This window comes from Canis lupus, chromosome 24, assembly GCF_003254725.2.
Source record: "Canis lupus dingo isolate Sandy chromosome 24, ASM325472v2, whole genome shotgun sequence".
Lineage (NCBI taxonomy): Eukaryota > Metazoa > Chordata > Mammalia > Carnivora > Canidae > Canis > Canis lupus.
Window position 1 is genome coordinate 18,392,793 of NC_064266.1, and position 22,375 is coordinate 18,415,167.

The 22,375-nt window shown below is 40.6% G+C and overlaps 1 protein-coding gene across 6 annotated transcripts in view; it reads right to left on the reverse strand.

Moving 5' to 3' along the window:
• PTPRA (protein tyrosine phosphatase receptor type A) overlaps positions 1 to 22,375 on the reverse strand; it is a 171,157-nt gene that overhangs the window by 23,414 nt on the left and 125,368 nt on the right. For 5 of the 6 annotated variants that reach the window (XM_025469497.3, XM_025469495.3, XM_025469496.3 and 2 more), the window contains 6 exons: positions 21,963 to 22,036; positions 21,630 to 21,766; positions 8,394 to 8,484; positions 7,374 to 7,450; positions 2,996 to 3,032; positions 406 to 503 (listed from right to left, as the gene is read on the reverse strand). In XM_025469497.3, coding sequence (XP_025325282.1) covers positions 406 to 503; positions 2,996 to 3,032; positions 7,374 to 7,450; positions 8,394 to 8,484; positions 21,630 to 21,766; positions 21,963 to 22,036 — 514 coding nt within the window. Of the gene's footprint in view, positions 1 to 405; positions 504 to 2,995; positions 3,033 to 7,373; positions 7,451 to 8,393; positions 8,485 to 12,662; positions 12,757 to 21,629; positions 21,767 to 21,962; positions 22,037 to 22,375 lie in introns of all 6 variants that reach the window. The other variant, XM_049100749.1, reaches the window with a different exon arrangement.

Sequence of the window (22,375 nt, forward strand, 5' to 3'; positions counted from 1 at the left end):
AGGGCCTCAGATTCCATTGTACTCCACAGGGTCTCAGTTTATATAGCTCCCACTGCTAACTCAGAGGAGGTAGAGGAAACCAGGAGAATGAGGGATTGGAGAGGCCAGGGGAAAAAAAAGATCCTCTGTGGCTTTTCCTTGCAAAATGGCCCAAGTCTTTCTCCCAGGTTGCTTTGAAACCAGGGTGAGTTGTCTGACTCACAGACACAGGAAATGTGACCTAGGCACAACTCTGAGGTTCATCTGAGGTTTCCAGGCCCTAGGAAAGTCTGGTAAGCACACTGGCTTGGGTTCTGCCTGGATGAACGAATGACTGGCACAGGAGCCACAAAGGATGGACAGCCCAGGCTCAAACACAGGAGTTCCTCTGCTGGTCATGCCTACCTACCTAATTTCTTCACTCACCTCCTTTCTCTCCTTCAGATTGGTCACCATGACAATGGTGGCTGTGTTTTGTTCCCAGATCATCCTCCAGAAATCATTCACTGTTTCTTCTTTTGGTCCTAAAGTAGCCAATAGCAAAGATGAGGAGAACACACACCAAGGGGAAGAAATCTGCTGGGAAATTGGGAACATTCATTCCTGACTTTTGGAAGCCTGTGCCCACATGTTCAGTTAAATATCCAATCCATCTATCCATCTACCCACCTACAATGAACATTTCCCATCCACCCTGTGTCAGGCACTTCACTAGTTAGTGAAGGGGGGTGGAGATTGTCAAAATGTAAAGAGAACACAGGTAAGTCTCCCAAGGATTTTATAGATGAGAATTGGAAACCGTAACTGCTCACTAAATACCTATGCTATTGGCTACACAGTGAGCTAAGTGCTGGGACCTAGAGGATCCATCAGTAGGTTACTACAACAAACTGGAAGAAAAATGGGGAATAAGGCATGTGTCAAAGAGATTTCGGAGAAAGAAATAAGAGGACCACAAATATTCAGGGCAAGGAACAGGTAGGAGATCTGCATGATCCCAAATCTGGTGTGGTTGATTAGACGGACTGCCTTCCAGTCATGGAGACAGCCAGAGAATAGAGGAGAAAAAGCAATTTGGGGGCTGAAGAAGAGGCATATTTTAGTGAGTTTTTTTTAATTCAAAGATTTTATTTTTAAGTAACCTCTACACCCAACCTGGGGCTCAAATCCACAACCCTGAGATCAAGAGTCTCATACTCTACTAATAAGCCTGCCAGGCGCACCTAAGGCATATTTTAGTTTTTGATGCTGAAGTATCTGTGGAGGTATCCAGGTGATGGGGTAGAAAATTAGTTTGAAAAAGTGGCTCAAAAAGTTTAAGAGTCAAAAAAAAAAAAAGTTTAAGAGTCAGCAGTCACTCAAACAGAGGTGGATATTAGATGAGGTCTCTCAAAGAGAATACAGAGGGTGAGAAGAAAAGAAGAGGTCAAACAGAGAATGTGGAGATCTTCAGCACTGTTCAAGTTTAGACAGAAAAAGCCTGAGAGGAAGACTAAGGAGGAGCAGATGGAGAAGCAGAACTGAGAAATGGTGCCATGAAAGACAAGAACGGAGTTTCAAGGAAGTAGTCATCCACAGATTTGGGGAGAAACTATATTTAAGAAGGCAGAAAGAAGAATAAGAGCCAGAGAAGGAATATTTAGGAAAGTGAGAAAAACTGAGAACTGAATGTCAGGAAGTAACAGGAAAATTTCAAGGAGTGTGAAGTATTATGGAGAGGTTCAAAAGGATGGGAGTCTGGGAAAAGGTCCATCAGAAAATTATAGGTGACCTTAATTTAACAAATATTTTAGCATCAACAAGGCCCCATGGCAAATACAGAGAGGAAGAGATTGTACATGACTGTTGGTGCTAAAAGGAACATTAAGTAGGTTGGCAGCTGAGCTGGGTTTCAGAGGGTAGATCTGACTTGACAGATGGCTACAGAGGGTAAGAGAAAGCAGGGCCTGGTTAGGCAGTGGCTAGGCTCCAGTGGGAGACTGCAAGGGCAAGAAGGATCTAAGGTTTTTCTCAGCCACCTTATTTTACCTAACTCTGTTTAATCTCTACAATGGTACTTGTCCAATAGAACTTTCTGCAATAATGAAAATGTTTCGTATGTGCGCTAATCTGATAGTCTCTAGCCACATGTAGCTATTAAACCTTAAAATGTAACTAATATGATTGAGAAACTGAATTTTAAATTTTACTTAATTAAAACTTTAATTTAAAATAGCCACTTGTGGCTAGTGGCTATTGTACTGAACAGCTAGCTAGCTACTTACCAGAACTTCTGTTAATTTTGGTAAATATTGTCCTCTACCAACTAAGGACCCCAAAAAGGCATGAAACATTTCCTGTTTTATTCCTCTACATATCCCTATCACCTAGGCCAGTGCCTGGCACATAACAGATGATCAATAAACATTTGCTAAATGGCTAAGTAAATGGGCTTTAATGGACTATAATAACATTAATTACTTTGTAGTGCGGTAAACATCATGACATTTTTGCTAGGATCCCAAAGGTAGAGGACACTTGTTAAAACGTAGGTCTATGGAAATGTGTATAGAGTATGTATAACACAATGGCACTGGGTCCCTATGAGGGGGGACCCATCATCTGGCTGGCTCATCTCTGAGATGAGCCAGCCAGAACCTTGGGAGGTAGCCAACCCTCTCTGGAGACTGAATCCAAATTCAAACTTTGAGAAGCCTGACTTGAACCTAAGGTTCCCATTTGGCCCCAAGACAGATGACCTTATTAGACTGTGTTACGTGTGTATGTGTAGACTTCTCTAGTCTTTTCTATGCACCTACACAAAAGGACTTAACAGGAACCCTAGATACTAAGTCATTAAGATGAAGGCCCTTAGTTATAAATGTGCAAGGCAGATTGTATTTCTTTCAGTGATAGTAATTACAGAAAAGTTACTGCATTCTGAGTCATCTATTTAGCATTTGGAAGAAAAAAAAATCCAAACCCACTAATGAACTCATGGTTAAGCCCAAAAGTAAAAAAATTATCATTACTTTACCTTGTGCAGCAATGAATTTGTTCTTTTCTTGGTAGCCCTGAGGGCAGGGTGGGGGAGAAGTGAGGGAGAAAAAGAAAGTGAGAACTAAAAATGGATAGGAATGAAATTCTCCAGACTCCCAACCAGTTAACAAAGGCTTCCTTGTGAAATGGTCCAGGCAATTAAAAAGATTTCCATTCTAGAAATTTCCAAAGGATTAGCTTTGACTACTAGGAATCAAAGATTTCAAAGATCACATGGTTGAAGTAGCCTTCTCAAAGTGAATTATTAATTAACACTGGTCTAAAAACATCCAAATATCTAGTGAAATGCAGGGGCACCTGCACTGCAATGTTCATAGCATCAATTCCACAATAGCCAAACTGTGGAAGGAGCCAAGATGTCCTTCAACAGATGAATGGATAAAAAAGATAAGGGTAGCCCGGGTGGCTCAGCGGTTTAACACCGCCTTCAGCCCAAGGCATGATCCTGGAGACCTGGGATCAAGTTCTGCATTGGACTCCCTGCATGGAGCCTGCTTCTCACTCTGCCTCTCTCTGTGTGTCTCTCATGAATAAATAAATACAATCTTAAAAAAAAAAAAAAGTGTATATATACACACAATAGAATATTACTCAGCCATCAGAAAGGATCGATACCCACCAGTTATGTTGATGTGGATGGAACTGGAATGTATTATGTTAAATGAAATAAGTCAATTGGAGAAAGACAATTATTATATGGTTTCATTCACATGTGGAATATAAGAAATAGTGTGGAGGACCATAAGGGGAGGGAAGGGAGGAATGCTGAATGGGAAGAAATCAGAGAGGGAGGCAAACCATGAAAGACTCTTAACTCTAGGAAACAAACTGAGGGTTACTGGAGGGGAGGTGGGTGGGAGGATGGGGTAACTGGGTGATAGGCATTAAGGAGGGCACGTGATGTGATGAACACTGTGTGTCATACTCAACTGATGAATTACTGAAAACTACATCTGAAACTAATGATGTACTATATGTTGGCTAATTGGATTAAAAAAAAAAAAAAAAAAGAACATCCAGAGGCCTAGGCTAGACCCTGTTTCTGATGCTTTCTCAACAGGTGACAATCTAGGTCTTAGTGTTAATGGCTAAGAGCCCTCCAAGGCAGAAGCTGTATGTGGTGGTTGGATCCAGGAATGAAGCTGGGCCCACATTAGGAAGGAAAAGGGGGTTCTTTTCTTCTCTTTTAAGGGGTTCTTTCCTTCATAATGCTTTACTCAGGTGCAAAAACCTTTGGAAAAGAGCCTGTGGGTATGTGGAACAGTTCCCAGTGTCAGACAACAGGGTTCTTCATTACAGTAGTGGGAGACAAGAAGCAAAAGGGCCTGGGAATGTCATTTGATAAGGAGTGTCAGAGAAACTAACAACTGGCAGATATTTCTTTTTCAGTCTTTGTTTTAGTTATTTATCTTTTCAACCTCACTGTTTAAATGTAGTTTAGTGTTCACTTGAGAAGTCCTAGGTAAGTGAAAAGAAAAATCATCTGATTTAAGGATTATAAATCACCCTCTGCTGCTTGAAGACAGCTATAAGATTGTCAGTGAGGGAGGAGGCAGCTTCATGTGACCATGTCACATCAAGATGATGATGCAAAATACAAGTCTGCAAGGCAGTGGCAGAATAAAGGAAGGACTTGAGTCTGAGAAGCCACATCCTATTCTAGTTCAAACAAGAGCGGGACAGGGTTGTTTCCTGGCACAGAAGGAGAAAGCTTTAGGCCCTGAGCTGGGCAAAAAGTCAGTAACAAGAAGCTTGTTAAAATTTTTACTGAGAGGGGGAATTTAAGTTTCCACAAATGTTTTTAATCATTAGAAGATGGAAACTGAGAAAAGCTTAATTTTTTGTAACTAGTCATTAAAACTGAGCAGCTCTTGGAATGTGGTAAGCCATGTCATATCCCTGCTCCATGAGAAGACACTGCTAATTTCTCACAGGAGCATGTGGGCCATGAACAGTTTAAAAGCACTGTTGGAAAAAAAAAAATAATAAGAATAAAAAAATAAAAGCACTGTTGGAGGGCCCAGCCCCAAAGTGCTTCCTGTGCCAACTAAGAGTGTGCCATATGTACCCTATGAATGCATGCTGACATTGTGATATGGCAGCATTGCTTAATCAATATCATTTAACTAGAATGAGACCAATCTACTGCTTTTCCTTGTGTTATGATCAAGGGAAAGAGGACATGTGGCTCCCTGGTTCCTAAGATGTCTTTGGATTCTGAAATCCTAGGTCAGCTCTAGGTGATAGCTACCTTCCTATCCGTTAAAAATAAAAACATTTTATAATTGTTTTAGAGACCCTACTCTTAGATCTAAATTTAGAGGGAGTGAAGATACTGGTCCCTCTTAAGACTCCAGTTTGGAAGCCCACTTGCCAACTTTGCCACTGTTTCATCACCTCCTGTGACCAATGTCAGGTTTGCTTTTGGACTTTTGTGTTCTCCAAACTACAGGTCTCACTCTCCTCTGCCTTTTGCTACCACTCCATGGTGCTGGGTACCACTTTTCTTCAAGATTCCCATCTTGAGGGGAAAAGGGCTTGTAAGGGGTTGCCAAGGGTAGAAAGGGATCGATAGTAAAAGGACAATAAGGTTCTAATCGGGGTGAACAAAAAGTAAGAGGCAGGGTGCCTGGGTGACTCGGTTAAGCATCTGACTTTGACTCAGGTCATGATCTAGGGGTCCTGGGATTGAGCCCCCGAGTCAGGCTCCCTGCTCAGTGAGGGGTCTGCTTGTCCTTCTCCCCTGCTTATGCTCTCACTCTCTCTCTCAAATAAATAAATAAAACCTTAAAAAAAAAAAAAAAAAAGGCCATAGCTAGGCGGTACAAGTTTCTTTGAGGTGATAAAAATGTTCTAAAGTTGACTAGTGATGGTTGTACATATCTGTGAATATACTAAAAACTAGAGTCGTGGGATCCCTGGGTGGCGCAGTGGTTTAGCACCTGTCTTTGGCCCAGGGTGCGATCCTGGAGACCCGGGATCGAATCCCACATCGGGCTCCCAGTACATGGAGACTGCTCCTCCCTCCGCCTGTGTCTCTGCCTCTCTCTCTCTCTCTCTCTCTCTGTGATGACTATCATAAATAAATAAAAATTAAAAAAAAAAAACTAGAGTCGTAAACTTTAAACGAGTGAAAATTATGGTATGTGAATTATACCTCAAAAAAGCTGTTTTGTGACTAGCTTATTTCACTTAGCAAGTCTTCAAAGTTGTAACATATGTCAGAATTTCCTCTTTTTTGAGACTGAATAATATTCCATTATATGTATATACAACATTTTACTTACCTATTCATCCACTGAGGGACATTTGTGTTGCTTCTACCTTTTGTTGGCTATTGGGACTAATGCTGCTGTGAACATGGTGTACAAATTCTATTGATATTCTCTTCACATATTCTTCTTCAGTAGTCAGGCTTGCTCTTGCTAGCTTCTGATCTTTTTCAAATTTCCTTTACTGGATCCTCACACAGCCTTATAAAACATACTCAAGTCTCTTGCACCATTTCTGTAAATATTCTCTAAATCACTACTAAAAAAATCTCCTCCCAATTTCAGCTCTTTACTCAGGCTTGGTTCATAACCAGACTTACCTGGTGTCAGATATTCTCATCCTGTTCTCTCTTGCTTTTACTAAAGATGGCAAGACCTGCTTTTGTTCTTAGTTATCTGAGTAATAAGCTCAATGAAGGATTCACCGACTCTTACAGAAAAGTACACATTTAGATTTGCACGAGAAATCTCTGAGAATGACGAGAGAGTAGACATAAGAATACATATGAAACTATCTGATCTTTAAAAAAGATTTTTGTAGGGACGCCTGGGTGGCTCAGTGGCTGAGCATCTGTCTTTGGCTCAGGGCATGATCCCGGGATCAGGGATCGAGTCCCGCATTGGGCTCCCCTTGGGGAGCCTGTTTCTCCCACTGCCTGTTTCTGCTTCTCTCTCTGTATGTCTCTGATGAATATATAAATCTTAAAAAATATAATAAATAAAAAAAATTTTTTTTTAATCTTGGGGTGCCTAGGTGGCTCAGTCGGTTGAGCCTCTGTCTTCAGCTGAGGTCATGATTTCAGAGTTCCAGAATCAACCCCTGCATTACATTACTGAGCCCCCACTGCTCAGTGGGGAACCTGCTTCTCCCTCTCTCTCTGCCTTCTGCTCCTCTGCTTGTGCTCTCTCTCTCTCTCCAATAAATTAATTTAAAAAAATATTTTTTTCAGTCTCTTTAAAAAGATTAGACTCCCCAGGGAAAACCTGAAATGAGAAATATTTTAATGTGCAGCTGGAAAGGAGCCAGTAGATGGTAGCCAATGGTCATTCAAAGTAATAATGAGAAGAGATCAAGTTCCTTACATTGATGAATGAAGCATTGATGTAATCAGAATCTGGAACGCCTTCAACTGGTGTCAGATGGACTCTAGAGTGATCATCTGGAAAAAAAACATTAATGTTTCAGTTAATGATACAACCAGACCAGTTGAGACATCTGTGCCTCTGTGCCCAGAGACACACATGTATTAAGATGTCACTGTAGCGCTGTTTGTGACAGCAATAATTTGGACATGTCTCAGCCATCATTCAGGGACTAGTTAAATAAATTATGATATATCCGCAACATGAAACAGTTAGGAGCTGAAAAAAAGGAAAGCGAATACTTCTGTTTCTTGACAGATGAACTGCCAATATACACTGCTAAAAGGAACACGTCAGAGCAATGTAATCAGGATACTAATTACATTCTAAAAATATATGTAATATGCATATATTCATACATGAATAAGACATAAATATCTGTAAAAACCTAGTATAGTGGTCTCTAATATATTATGCACGAAAAATACACCAGAAATTTTTTTAAAGGATAATTTTTTTTTTGAAAAGGCAATTACAAAAACAAAAACTTCAAGCATTTTGAACCGGATTACACATATCCCACTGGATTACACATATCCCATTTTGGAGACCACTGGTTTAGACAAATGTCTATTATGAGGTTATGAATCAACTGATTAGCAATGACTAACTCTGGGAAGGGGTTACAAAGACAACTCTATATTAGGGTTTCTTTTCCCTAAGTACCACAAAAAACTGTAACAATCATGCATATCCTATGTGGTCCTAGTAAAACTACTCCTCTTGACCTAGATAGAAACTTTAGGCCTGCCACAAAAAACCTGGTCAAGCTCCGTGATTGAACTTTATGAGCACCCGGGTTACTATGGGTGATCATACAGGCTCTTCTAGTCCAAAAGCTTGACCCTACTCTCATTACCAACCTTTCTATGATCAGCCACAAAATTCTTTCCACCCTCAAAAAATCTGGCTAGAGATGCAGTTTCAGATCATATGCCACGAAACTCTATGAACACTCACAAGGCAAGATGTTTACATATCGGTTTTTTTCCTTGTTTTCCTCCTTGGAAGCAGCTTCACAGGTGGCTTGGATAGGACAAGCAGGGAGAGCCTGAAAGGTTAAGAGAAATTAGAGTAAGTTACTAACAGGGATAAACACCAAACATGCAAAATGCTCCACCATCCCTTGATCTAACAGCAAGTTCTACCCTTACTTGGGGGGAAAAAAATGGGCCCAGGTGAACACCTGAGCCTAACACAGAGAGGCTCTCTTCTAAATAGCCTGCAAGCTTCCTGGAGTTTAACACCAAGAATCCCCAGGAGGCAGAATGCCCTTCCTGTTACTATAAGTGCAGCAAGCTTGATTACTGTGTAGTTAGGAACATGTTAAATGCTGGATCAAAATGGACCACCCCTGTAAATAGGAATGGGGACATAACTGAAGGGATGGGCCATTTATCCCCATGTTAAGCAACCTGCAAAGACGAGAAGCATCTCAGAGTGAACCACACAGGAGGGGTCTGGATGGTCAGCTGAGTTAGGCCCTTTCTAGAGACTTGAAGGGAATGACAACCCAGCCTCTAGTATCATGTGGCAAGGAAGCAAGGATGGGCAGGTGGATGGAGGACATTCACATGGATGCAGCAGTTAGGAAGCAGAGATCTGAGCGAGGTGACATTGAATCTGTAGCAGTTTGGGAGCAAATGTAAATTTGCTAGCATTGGGAAGTGTGTGGGTAAAAATAAATGGTTTGACATGAGATAGTTCTGGATTGTATCAACTTGAGAAAATCTGTTAAACTTCTAGGACCACATTTCCTCATCTGTAAAACTAGGTTAATAATATCTGCCATATAAGGAGTAAATACCATAATCTAATGTGTAGCACAGGATAAGCATTCAGTAAGCTAGTTTTTATAGGAGTGGGAAGCTAAGCTTTATTATTTGAACTGCTTTCTTATGTGTTCCATATATTTTAAATTAAGAAAGCACAAAAGGAAACTGTTCAAATTTCCAACCTAGACAACTTTTCTGACATGTGATTTGGAAGTACATTTTATGAGCCTTAAAAAGATCCATACTCTGACCTAGCAACTCCACTTCTGAGAATCTAGCTTAAAGAAATAAAAATCTCTTTGTTCACATTCTTTTCTTTATTGCTGTTTGGAATGACCCAAAACTGAAAACAACCTTAGTATTCAGCAGTAGGGGAACAGTTAAGTAAATTATGGTTCATGTATTACTTTCTTTTTTTTTTTTTTTTTTCCAACAGATATAGATAGGTACCTATTAGGTTCCAGGATAAATACAAAGCAAATAGTGGTGAATCAATCATATACATAGTTCTTGTTCTCAAGGACAATACAAACTTGTGAGTGAAAGACATTAAACAAATAAAACAAATATAAATTACATACCATAATAAATACAATGAAAGAATAGAATGTTATTACAGAAAGTATCACAATGCCTAAGAAATACCCAAATTTAGATTAAGGGTAGGTCTCTGTGAGGAAGGAGTGTGGAAACAGTATTCTAGGCACAGACCAGCATCTGTGATGACCCAGAAGCAGAAGGCCTCACTTTGTGAGCTAACAGGAAGGTCAGTGAGGGTATTATGTAGACAATGTGGGTATGGAGATGTCAAGAGGAAGTGGACAAGAGGGGCTTAGCAAAGTTAGATCACACAATTCCATGTTGGTCCTTGAACAGGGATTTTGAATTTTAAGTGCATGAGGAAACCATTCACAATTTTTCAACTGTTATCCAGTTTACATATTAAAGAACCACTCTGGCTGCTATGTGGGAAAGGGACCAGGAGGAGAGTAAGAATAGGAGAACAGAAGGATGATGGTATAAGGAAAGATGCATCTGACATACATTTTAGAGTTAGAATCAGATATGGTATGAAAGGAAAGTGGGCTGGGGAGAGAAAGAGATAAAGGAAATAAAGGATGACTCTCAGGTTTCTAGCTTTGACAATAAAAAAAAAATGTATCATTAAATAAAAGAAATGCCAGCCTAAAAGCAACTTATTTTTCTAGGTAGATGCAAAAACTTTAAGAAGGGAGCAAATACACTTCCTGGGAATAAGCAAGATCACGGTAGGAGAAATTAAAGTCAAAGACCCTAAGAGGACTCAGGGTCTCATAGTCCATCTGCCTTCACTTACTCAGGAGAGTTTCTTTTCAGAGTTAAAATGCTGCAGGTTCTGCATGTCATTTTACTGAGAGAGGCAATTGGTTGGACCCTATGCTGCCAATATATAAAGGGGAAAAGGGAGTTTCCTGGGCTGGACTCTTACACATGAAACAGAGACCTCACTTAAGACTGGAATTTCTCAGTTTACTTTTGCTTTGCCTTCTTCCAGACAAGCTATATTTCCACAGGTTTCCACCCTGATACAGGCCAGGATGAGACATATAAGTTTTTAAAGCTCTCATGACTAAGCCAGAGGAATTATTTTTCCTGTACACCCTTGTCTAAAACGACATAGAGCAGAAGTAGTGATAGCAAGACTCTTGAAAATAGTCCTCAGGGGTCAGTTATGACAATGACTATACCTCATAGTCCTATCAGCATTCCTAGCTCCCCATAGTCAATGTGAAGGAAAACTAGGGTCTCCAGCCAGGCTGAGACCCCTAAAAGGAGAGTCAGGAAGAAACAGGAGCCACTGTTTGGCAAAAGAAAACAAAGAAGCCTGCCCTAGAGAACTTGGTGGTAACATGCAAAGGGTCAGACTGAAGAGCCTATGGCAGGGATAGAAACAAAGTGAACCCTACTCTTTTATTTTCTATTCTGAAAAATCTAGCTCACAGAGCTAGGTGCAAGCAGCTTGACGCAGAAGGCTACCAGATGTTAAAATCTCTAGGAACACTAGGTGGCATCAAAGACCATTTCATCCCTTGCTTAAGCCTTTACTGGGGACAAAGCTATGTATGAAATCATTTTTTTTTTAATGTCAGGTTTTTTTTTTTTAAATTTGTTTTTCAAAGTCTACATTTATAAAAAAAAAAAAAAAAAAAAAAGAAGGATATCCATCACACAATTTAACTTAGAAGTTCTCTTTGGGCCCTTCCTCTTCCTATCTTTTTTTTTTTTTAACTCCCACAAGTAAACTTAGAATTTTGTGTTATCATCACATTACTTTATTTGTATCCCATACATTTTGTATCCTCAAACAATATACATACTCTTTGTTCAGTCTATTTTTTTTTTTTTTTTAGAAAAGTGGAAGTGTAATCAAGTGTGACTTTTTTTCTTGCCACATTATATTCTGAAGATTCATTCAGGCTATTCTACTAGGTAGCCAAAGTTCATTTACTTCGACTACTCTGTAGCACTCTGTTTTAAGACCATACCAACATTTATTTATCCATTCTACTACTGATGAATATTTGGGTTGTTTACAGTTAACAATCCTGCTCTGAACACTAATTTGCATGTGTTTCCTCATGCACATGTACAATCACTTCAAGTATGAGAATCTAACCTTTCCAGATAAGGTCAAACGGTTTTTTGTGATAGTTGTACAAATTCATACTTTCATCAGCAATATAAAGCATTCCAGTTGGATCTTCACCAACGTTTGCTACTTTCAGACTTTCAATATATCAAATGTAGGTTTAATTTACATTTCTGATTACTAATGAGATTCACCATCATTGTTTACTGGTAAACAGGGTTCCCCTTTCTGTGAAGTACCTAGTCAAGTGTTTCCTTTTTTTCAACTGGATTGCTTATTTTCTTATTAATTTGTGGGAGTTCTTTATATATTCTTTATATTACTCATCCTTTGTCAGTACAAGTGTTACATATACATTTTACTAAGTTTGTGGCCTGCCATTTCATTTCCTTTATCATATTTTATTTATGGAGTCAAGTTGATTGATCTTTCCTTTTGTCAATATTTTAAATCTTAAATACTTTTTTGCTGTGAGATCATAAGCATATTTCACTCTATTATTGTCTTTATGTTTCACTGTTTTGTTTTTTAAATTTCAGTGTCTATACCAACTGGGACCAATTTTTTGTTTGGTATGAAACAAGAATTTAATTTCATTTCTTCCCATAGGGTTACCCAACTGTCCCAGCACTACTCATTGTAAAGACCATCCTTTCCCCCACCAAAACTGCCACAGCATTTCTGCCATAAATTGGTTTCCACTCACACATGAATCGGCCTGAGGGCTATTCTGTTCCAATGGTCAATCCATCTATCCCAGTGCCAATACGAAACTGTCTTAATTTTATAATAACTCTTTATATCTGGTAAGGCAGGTCTCCTCACCTTGTTCTTCTTCTTCAGGAATGTCTTGGCTATTCTTGAATCTTTTCTCCTCCATATAAATTTTAGAATCAGCTTGTCAAGTTCCACAAAAAACCTGTTGGGATTTTTATTGGAATTGCATTGAATCTATATATCAGTTTGGGGAGAATTGACATCTTTACAATACTGAGCCTTGTAATCCACTGATCTTACTCTTCATGAGTTTGGGCTTTTTAATGTCTTCAAACATTTTTATAATTTTTTCTTTCCAAAGATTTTGCAAATATTTTGTTAAATTTATTCCTAAGTACTCTACATTTTAGATGGCATCTTCTAAAAATTATTATTAGATTTTCTGATTGTGGCTCATGTATAGAAATGCATTAATTTTTATGCTGTTTTTTTTAATCTATCAACCTTGCTAAAGTAACTTATTAATTCTAATAATTTATCTGATGAGTACTTGGATTTCTCCAAGGACAGTATTATCCTCTGTAAAAAAAAAAAAATGTATATTTTATTTCTTCCTCTCTAATCCTTAATACCTTTCTTTTCTTGCCTCATTGTGCTAAGATCTCCAGTCCAATGCTGGGTTTCATTCTCTTCTAAATCCGAATTCCCCCTGCAAACACTCTAACCTGGTAGTCATCAGTGCCTGAGCACTCTGGAATCTATTCCCTTTTAAGGCACTTCATCACATCTTAGAAAGTTCTGTTTAGAAGGACCCAACACCCAGATACACATTTCCCTTGTACTGACTGATGGAAAACCCAGAGGTCAGCTGAAGCCTTCTCTGTCCCATGGAAACCCTTAACTTCCAATTCCCTGGACTACTGAATTCCAAAGACCCTGACACAGTTCCTGCTGATTCCCATAGGCCTTTGGCTCTGATTCATATATTTAGGGACAACTCATCAACGTAGAGGCTATTTTACCTCCCTCTCTCTCAGATGCCACACAGTTCTGTCAAAAAATTACACACACATGCTTCTCCACCTGGAAGTCCGAGAACTAAGCTGTCTCTACAAGGACACAGACTTGCAGGGGGGGAGGGTGTCACTCTTGCAATGCATAGATTTGGACCATCTCACTGTCTCCACTCTTCCCTCTCTTCTCTGTCACCTATCCCCTTCTTCTCGAACTAACTGAATTTTGCTTTTTTTTTTAAACCTTGAACATGCTTTAGGGAACCTCAATAAGTGACTTTTCAAAGTGTTTCTTTTAGATAAACTCAATGCTTCTAAGACAAAAGCTGATCAATAAAAATATTCCAGTTTATAACTCTAGGATGAAGGCCATCGCCTGGAACTTTCAACCATCGTGGGGCTTCACAGAACTGCTAAACACTCTCCTTTTAGCCTGTTAAATATCTGAAAACAGCTGTCATGTCCTATGCTTATTATTCCTTCAGCTGTTCACCTCTATGGTCCAATTTTTCTTCAGAACAACTTCCCATTTAAGTGATATTCTTTGATCACAAGCCTCCTGGCACAGCTCACATTGGGGACATTAACTCTTTATTCTACATGCTATAAATCCATTAAACATTAAAGTACAGTGGATATTATGCTAAAGATGAGCTCCATTAGTTTCATTTCCCATATTAAAAAACTTTGCTTTTTAACATGCTATGAAAAGAATATGCTTATTAAAAGTAAAATAAATAAATAGGGGATCCCTGGGTGGCGCAGCGGTTTAGCACCTGCCTTTGGCCCAGGGCGCGATCCTGGAGACCCGGGATCGAATCCCACATCAGGCTCCCGGTGCATGGAGCCTGCTTCTCCCTCTGCCTATGTCTCTGCCTCTCTCTCTCTCTGTGTGACTATCATAAATAAATAAAAAATTAAAATAAATAAATAAATAAATAGATGTCAAATAATTCAGTAAAAAGTCAAAAGTTCCCTATCATGTCTCTCATGTCCTCTATTCCTCTACCCCCTTGTAGAGAAGCCACTGCTCATAGCTCACAGTATTCTTCCAGACTTTAAAGTATTTTGGGGGACACATGGTGGCTCAGTTGGTGGAGCATGCGACTCTTGATCTTGGAGTTGTGAGTTTGAGCCCCACGTTAGGTGTAGAGATTACTTAAAAAAAGAAATGTAAAAAAAATATTTTTTTAAAAGGAGGATTATACATTGTATAGTCTCTGCAATGTCTTTTCTCCTATAACAATGACTTAGAGACCTAGAGAAACACATTTATTTTAATGGTAGTATAGAATTTTGTAACAGATGCAAGAAATCATTTAGCCTATCTGCTATTTGACAGATTTTTGCTTCTCATTTTATTTTCTTTGATATTATAAATAATGCTGTAATCAACAACCTTGTACAAATACATATTTGGTTTTCTGTCAGAGTCCCAAAAGTTAGGTCAAATAGTGTAAACATTTAAAATTTGGTTGATACTGCCAAATCATCCTTCTAATGCTATACCGATTTAAACTTGCCCTACTTGTGCATAAGAATATCTGTACCCCCATACATTTGCCCATATTTGATATCAATATTCTTAAATTTTCAACTCTAACAGGCCCAAAATAATGGTTAGTTTTAATCTAGAGTTCCTTGATTACTATATTTAGTTGAGCTTTTCATATGTTTATAGACCATTTGCTTTTTTTCTGTAAGCTATTAACTTTTCTATTACAATGTTTACTTTTGCCTCACAGGTTTGTAACAGCTTTTTATGTATTATGAAAAACTCTCTACCTGTGGCAAACAGTTTCTCCCAGTTGGCCACTTTTTAAAGATTTTATTTATTTTAGAGAGAGAGAGAGAGAGAGAAAGAGAAAGCATGCAAGTGCCCATGACTTGGGGTGTGTGTGGGGGGGTATGTGGGAAAGGCAGAGGGAGATGGAGAAGCAGGCTCCCCACTGAGCAGGGAGTCAAGATGCAGGGTGTGATCCCAGGGCCCTGAGATCATGACCTGAACTGAAGGCACACACTTAATCAACTGAGCCACTGAGGCTCTCAGCTGGCCACATTTTTATGGTGTCATTTTTCATAGGAATATTTCATATTTTATTTATTACCTTCCAATCTATTCCACTGTGGCTTCTGAATCTTGTGTTTTGCTTAAAAAGGCCTTCTCAACTCATGATTATAAGCATATTATTGATAGTAGACACAAATTGGAATGTTTGCCCTAAGTATTGTTCCTTCCCTTCCCTGCCAGGCCTGGATGCAGGCGCAGTCGCATCTGAGCTGCACTGTGCCAAACCAGATTCCCAGGATTGTGAAACCAAAAAAGCAACCAGATTTCCCTAGAGGGCCCCAGGGCCACCAGGATAGGATTTGTTCTGCCCAAGGTTTGGCAGTCCACCTTGGCTCTCGATTCTGTCGAGCTTCCCCAGTCTTCCCAATTGATGGTTTGGGGTGTTGTAGGGTGTTTTTTTTTTTTTTGCTCAATAAGCTTGAGTTGACTTCTCAAATTGTTCTTTTTTTTTTTTAATTTTTATTTACTTATGATAGTCACAGAGAGAGAGAGAGAGAGAGAGAGGCAGAGACACAGGCAGATGGAGAAGCAGGCTCCATGCACCGGGAGCCCGACGTGGGATTCGATCCCGGGTCTCCAGGATCGCGCCCTGGGCCAAAGACAGGCGCCAAACCGCTGCGCCACCCAGGGATCCCTCAAATTGTTCTTAAACAAAACCTTAACTGAGTTAGCAGTTTCGTATCAGAGAGGGGTTGTGGTTGGGAGACTGATAGGGGAAATGTAGGTGATGTGAACCTGGTTACTGGGTTCAGCCGAAGGGAAAGGAACTATCAACCAGTTTTCAGGATGGGAAAAGAGGAAGCCACTCCTAGTTCACAACTGTAACAACCGCACAACAGTTACTTAGGTTATTACTTGTAGTCACCTGGGTTATGTTCTAGCTGGTGGTAACAAGGTAGGGAATATCCCAATCAAACAATGAGGAATGTTGAAACCAAGAGGTAGGGTAATTCTGATAATATTAGATATAGATAATGAAATAAGGAAAAGACAAGCTCTAGTATCAAATGCTTATCTCCAAAGACAGCAAAAAACTTAGGGTCTTCCTGACTGTGTCACGTATTTTGCTGAGCCAAATGTTAAGATTTCAGTATTTTGCCTGCTGCTGAATGTTAATGCCAGTGGGATTCCCAAGTTTCCTGGGCCACTCACGTGAAAGGCCAGGGCCTTAAGTGAAACAACAATGGTGCTGAAATAGAGGAGTTGGAGAAAGCCAACTTCTAAAACTCTCTAGTATGCTCTCTACCGCGCATTCCTTTCATGAGGAAGACAACTGCCCCAAGACTCAACTCTCATCGCTCATGGATAATCAGGATGCAAGCACAACACAATGTGGAGGTTAAAACACATAAAAAGAAAAGCAAAGAGCTAATACTTAGAAGAAACCGTAGGAATTCATTGAGTTGGATCATCAAAAATCATAGGAATAGTTATTGATACAGATATTAGAGATCTTAGACCAAGGAAGGAAGAGGATCATTTTCAGACAAGGCCAAATTTCTAGCTATGGTATGGTTAACCGAATTTCTGCATGTAGTGTAACAGCTCAGGAAACTGGCCACAAAATGGCAGGCTAGGTTGGCCATTGGAAACCTGGACTGAATACTAAATTTAGGCAGATAATGATGGAAAGCCAGAAAGCCCCTGGCACAAAGTGGAGGGATATCAGTGTTACAGGGGTTCCAAGAGGCTCAATCTTCCTACTGACACCTTCACTATGTCCCTGATGGGATCCACAACACATGCCTTGCCAGAGAGGGCACACATGTGAGGAAAGCAATGAAATCTTTCAGAAGTGCTTTCCTGACTGTCTTTACCAGAGTGAGATGCCGGTGGAAGGGACTGGCTTCAAAATGGGATTCTCGATCTTAGTGGGATGGAAGGAGCCTCAGAGGCCATAGTCACCAGGGCTCAGATATCTCTAGTTCTGGCTAAGTTACTGTGAAGCTCCCAGTGATACAAATGGGAGGCCGCCAGCACAAATCAATTAAGGAGGTCTGACTAGACCGCCAAACTACAGAAAGGGCCCTTTCACATCCAACTCCCAGCGTGGGTCAGTCCACAACCCAGAACCCTTCAATGTTAGGCATGTGTAAGGAAGAACGTAACATCAACACTCATGCACCATGAACTTCCTCTTCATCTTCCCTTAAGAATCTATAGCCATTTATCATGGTAACTCCACTGGTTAAAGAAGATAAACCTTTTGTGATCTACTAGGTTCTGGCCTTGGGCTACCTAATTCCTAGGAACCCAGAATGCCACTATCTTATGCTAGTTAGAATGGAGCCTCTGCTGGCCAGGTGATGGAAGGAGTTTTGGCCCAAACTGTACTTAAATCAGAAACTACCTATTTTGCCAATGCATGGTTGCAATAGCTCTCTACGGCAAGCGGCAGAATACTCACACTGGTCTCTTAACCCAATGGATAAGAAGGACCATTAAAGTAGCAAGAGCAAATGCAAGCTGGAGAAGTAATCTCTTTACCAAAAGGCTAAGATGAATTAGAGAGGTCCTCAATGCTACAGAAGATTACAAGTTGCAGTATGAAATAATACATTTACATGTGTGAGTTTAGGGAGTGCTAAGTGACTACTAGTATTAGCCATTCTGATGCTTCCTATTACCACCTCCCCACATGCAAGCTACAAAAGACTAGCATAAGAAATCAACGGTGTTTAAGGATGTCAGTGGATTATAACATACAAATCGAATCATGTGGAGCTGCAAATTGGCAGGTGCTTTTCAGGATGCATTCTCTCTTCTATAGATTAACATAACCGTTGGTACCTGGAATACGGCTACTAATTAATGGCTGTATTTTTTTCCTTTATGGCGCACAAAGACTACAAGAAGCAGTTTCCATCCATGTGGCAGGAGCAGCCTCAGTAATAAATCATCTTGACATCTCTCTGATGTGATCTGGTTCATCAGGATTTTGTCTGTTTCATAGGACTTCACCCTGACAACTATGCTGATGACATCAAGCTGACAGGACTTGAAGAGCAGGAATTTATGTATGTTAGATGTACTGGTTGGACGTAAAAATAGAAAACACAGTGGCCTGCCACTTCTGCCAAGTTTTCTGAAAGTCAAAGGCATGTGGCATGTCAGGCTATCCCCTCCAGTGTAAAAGACATATTGCTGCTCCTTCTTCCTTCCCCTCCATCCCTCAGGAAAGACTCATGCTTGCTAAGCCATTTTTGGATTTTGAAGACAGCACATACCACATGCTGGTGTCCTGTTCTGACTCATTTACTAAGTGATGTGAAAAATAAAGGCTGTCCAGTTAACCTACACCACAGAGAAATAGGTTCTGATTGATCTTCTCAGGCCCTAAGTGTCTGTGCTTAAGGCTGAGCAGGAAAATCATATGAAAAACTTTAGGATTTGGGGACAAAACCATAATCCTATCAGCAAGATCATGTTCCTAGCTTAGCACTATGCTCTGGTAGAGACTATATGCCTGACCACAGGTTACTAGATATCCAAATGGCTTCAGCTGCCCATCAACAACTAAGTATTACAGAATTCCATTGGCCATAAATCTGGACATGTCCAACAGAATTCCACTACCAGATGGAAGCGATGTGTCCATAACACTTGCCATATAGCCACTCCTTCAACAGACACAAGTGATTTCCCAAGGATATCAACAGTTAATGAACAAAAAAAGTCCAGCCTAGTGCACAAATGGTTCTGTGAGACAGACTGGCCCACTCTGGAAGTGGACTGCTATGGGATAATCTACTTAAGGGATGACTCTGAAGGAGTATAAAAGAGAAATCCTTCCAGGAAACAGAACTTCAAGCAAGGTATCACACTACCTCACTGGAGGTCAGAATCTAAACCAATCCCTGGGTGGTAGATAACTGGAACAAGAAAGACAGGAAATAATCATACTCCATGTGTATACTCAGCAGACAGTACTGTTAAAAACCCAGGAGATGTTGCTCAGCTCTTTCATTAGCTACCCCAGTGCTGGCCCAATGAGCCCATGAATATAGTGGCCATGGTAGCATGGCAATGGACTCTGACCACAATATTTGTCTCAATTTGCCTACTATGCCTCTAGGAACACCACCTGCATGCAGGAATTTACCAGACTGCCTCACCTCTGGCAAGATTTTCCAAATAAAAAGCTCACTTCACAGACAAAGAAGTTTGGTCACAGGGTCACATACTCTATTATGCAGAAGCAGTGGGCATTTTAGATGATGAAACAGTAGAGTGTCTACTGGGGAGATCTTGCTCTGGTGCTAAGGCTAGGATGTTATCTTGGGGGATGAAGTGAATGTTCTCAATCAATAATGAGCATTAAAAGGTGCCATGTTTTTAACAGCCAAAAAATGAGTCCAAGTTATCCCATTAACTCCTGTCTAGTAAACGGTCTCCTATTTGAACTTTTGCCTCCTTCCTATCCATTCTCCACTCTGTTAGTGATTTTCTCTGAATGCAAAGACCACATCACTCTCCACTCCCCTAAGTCCTTCGGTGACAGGAAAGAGTGGTGACTCACCTACCCAATAACTATCCCTCCTTTCCTCCTTGCTAGTATGGCTCTCATTCTGTGGGGTCGTCTGCCTCTCCCCTACATGCCACAGGAATCATCTGCATTATCTGAATCAGCTGCAGTAAGCCTATTTCTTCCTTGCTTGTGACTGACTTAAGGAGCATGCAACAGGAAGTCTTCAGAAGCTCCTGGGAAAGTTTTCCTTGCTGATAAAAAGAGACACACAGGAAGAAACAGTCATCCTTTCCCTGTTGGACCTTGTTATACCTCCACATGGCACTCAGAACTGGGGAAGTTTTGGCAACAGGATGGGAGTCAGCCTAAGAGGCCAAGCTGATGTGCAACTGAGCGGGAGATGTAAAGGAGACGGAGTCAGCTCACGCCCAAGCTGGTGAGCTAGCTAGACCTGGAACAACTAACTACTCCATGTCCACCCCCTTCTCCCATCAGTACCACCTCACGCCATCAGCACCTCCGCTCTTAAACACTGTTGCAGCCCCTAACTGTACTCCCTGCATCTATTCTGGTCTCCCCATGGAAGCTTTTCTATTTAGCAGCCAGAGATCTTTTTATAAGGTCTGTTTGATCCATGACTTTACACCTCTCTCATGATAATCCACATATACAGTCTAGCCTCATCTTCCAGTTTCTTCTCTCATTGCCTCCACAAGCCTCTGCCCTTAAGCCACACATAGCCCTTCTTTCTTTTTTGAATGTGCCCTTCTCTTACCCACCCTCAATACTGATGTTTGGCTCCTGCTATTTCTAGTGCCTGGAACATTCCCCGCTCTCCTTTTCCAATGCCCTTGCCTAAGATTAGGTCTCAATTAAAACATAATTTCTTCAAGGAAGTTCTGAACTGGGATCAAAACTGGTAGATCCACAAACATGTTCAGCTTCCTTAAGGTAGTTATGCAAAAAAATACAACTATATCCCACATGAGGCCTCTGCCTGGTGATCTTCCATGATCCTCATTTTTATACTGATTTACTCCTACTGTCTATTATTTAAGACATGATGGGACCCCTGCTCCAGACTCTAAAAGGCCACCTCCTACTACTATGCACCAGTCTTTCATGTCCTATAATGCTGTCTGAATTTAAATAGTTATTTCTGGTCTTGTTTATGGGGATTTCCCTACCAGACCACCAGTTGAGTTCCCGGAGTGTAGGGACTGGATCTGTTTTTGCTTCCCAGCAAATCCCTGGCACCTAGCACATATCAGATGCTTGATAAGTATTTATTCAACAAAGTAACAGATACGATGATGAATGGATAAATGGGTAGATGAGAGAGGTGAGAAATCTTATTTCATTTCCTGTCTATGATCACACAGGAAAGGAGTCAAATGAACCTGGTAGAAAATTTCTCACCTCTTAACCCATTAGAAACTTGTTTTCTACCCCATGACTCAAAAGGGCTGACCTTCAGTCTGCCTTCCTCCCTGCTGACACACCAGCCTCAGCAAAGAACTCACGTTGAATTCCTCTCTGAAGAGCTTATTGTCATCAGCCATTCTCCGGTTAATCTCCTCTTCCAGCTTGTCCACGGGCAGGGGTGGATACTTCCTGTTGGTGCTTGGGGACCTGGCCAGAAGTGGCACGCTCTGGGGTTCTGCAGTATATAAGGAGGGAGGTTGGTCAGGTGCTCTGGAGATCAAACTGGGGATTCTATCTCATGCATCAGGCCTCCAAGAACTAGGACTCTTTCTTCAAAAGTCTTCCCCCCACCCCTTTTAGAATGAGAACACCCCTAATTTCTTGATTTTCTTCTCCATGAAGGTCCCCCAGGTTATTAAGGGGGGCCTTACCCACATCCTCAGTGCGGCCATTGGATAAACGGAAAGAATTGGAATGGCTTCCAGCTTGCTTGTATTTCTTAAACCTAATGAGAAAATGTTCACAGTGAAAAAGTAAGCACAGAGTTAAGAGAGACCAACCACTGGTTATATTTCCATGTATCAATTCAGCTTCCTAAATCTCCTTTACCAAATAAACATGTTCTTTTAGAGACAAGCCCTGTACATGCTGAGGCAATTCCATTCCATGGTGGCCGAGTGCCTCTGGATGTTCCTGCTCATCCTCAGCACGCTAGAATCCAACCCAGGTGTCATATAGTATATTCTGGCTTGTCTGGTTCCTCTGTATGCCTCTAATTCCAGGACCCACTGGAGAGGACGGCCAAACCAGGTAGAGAGGGGTAAGTGGGTAGAATACAGTGGAG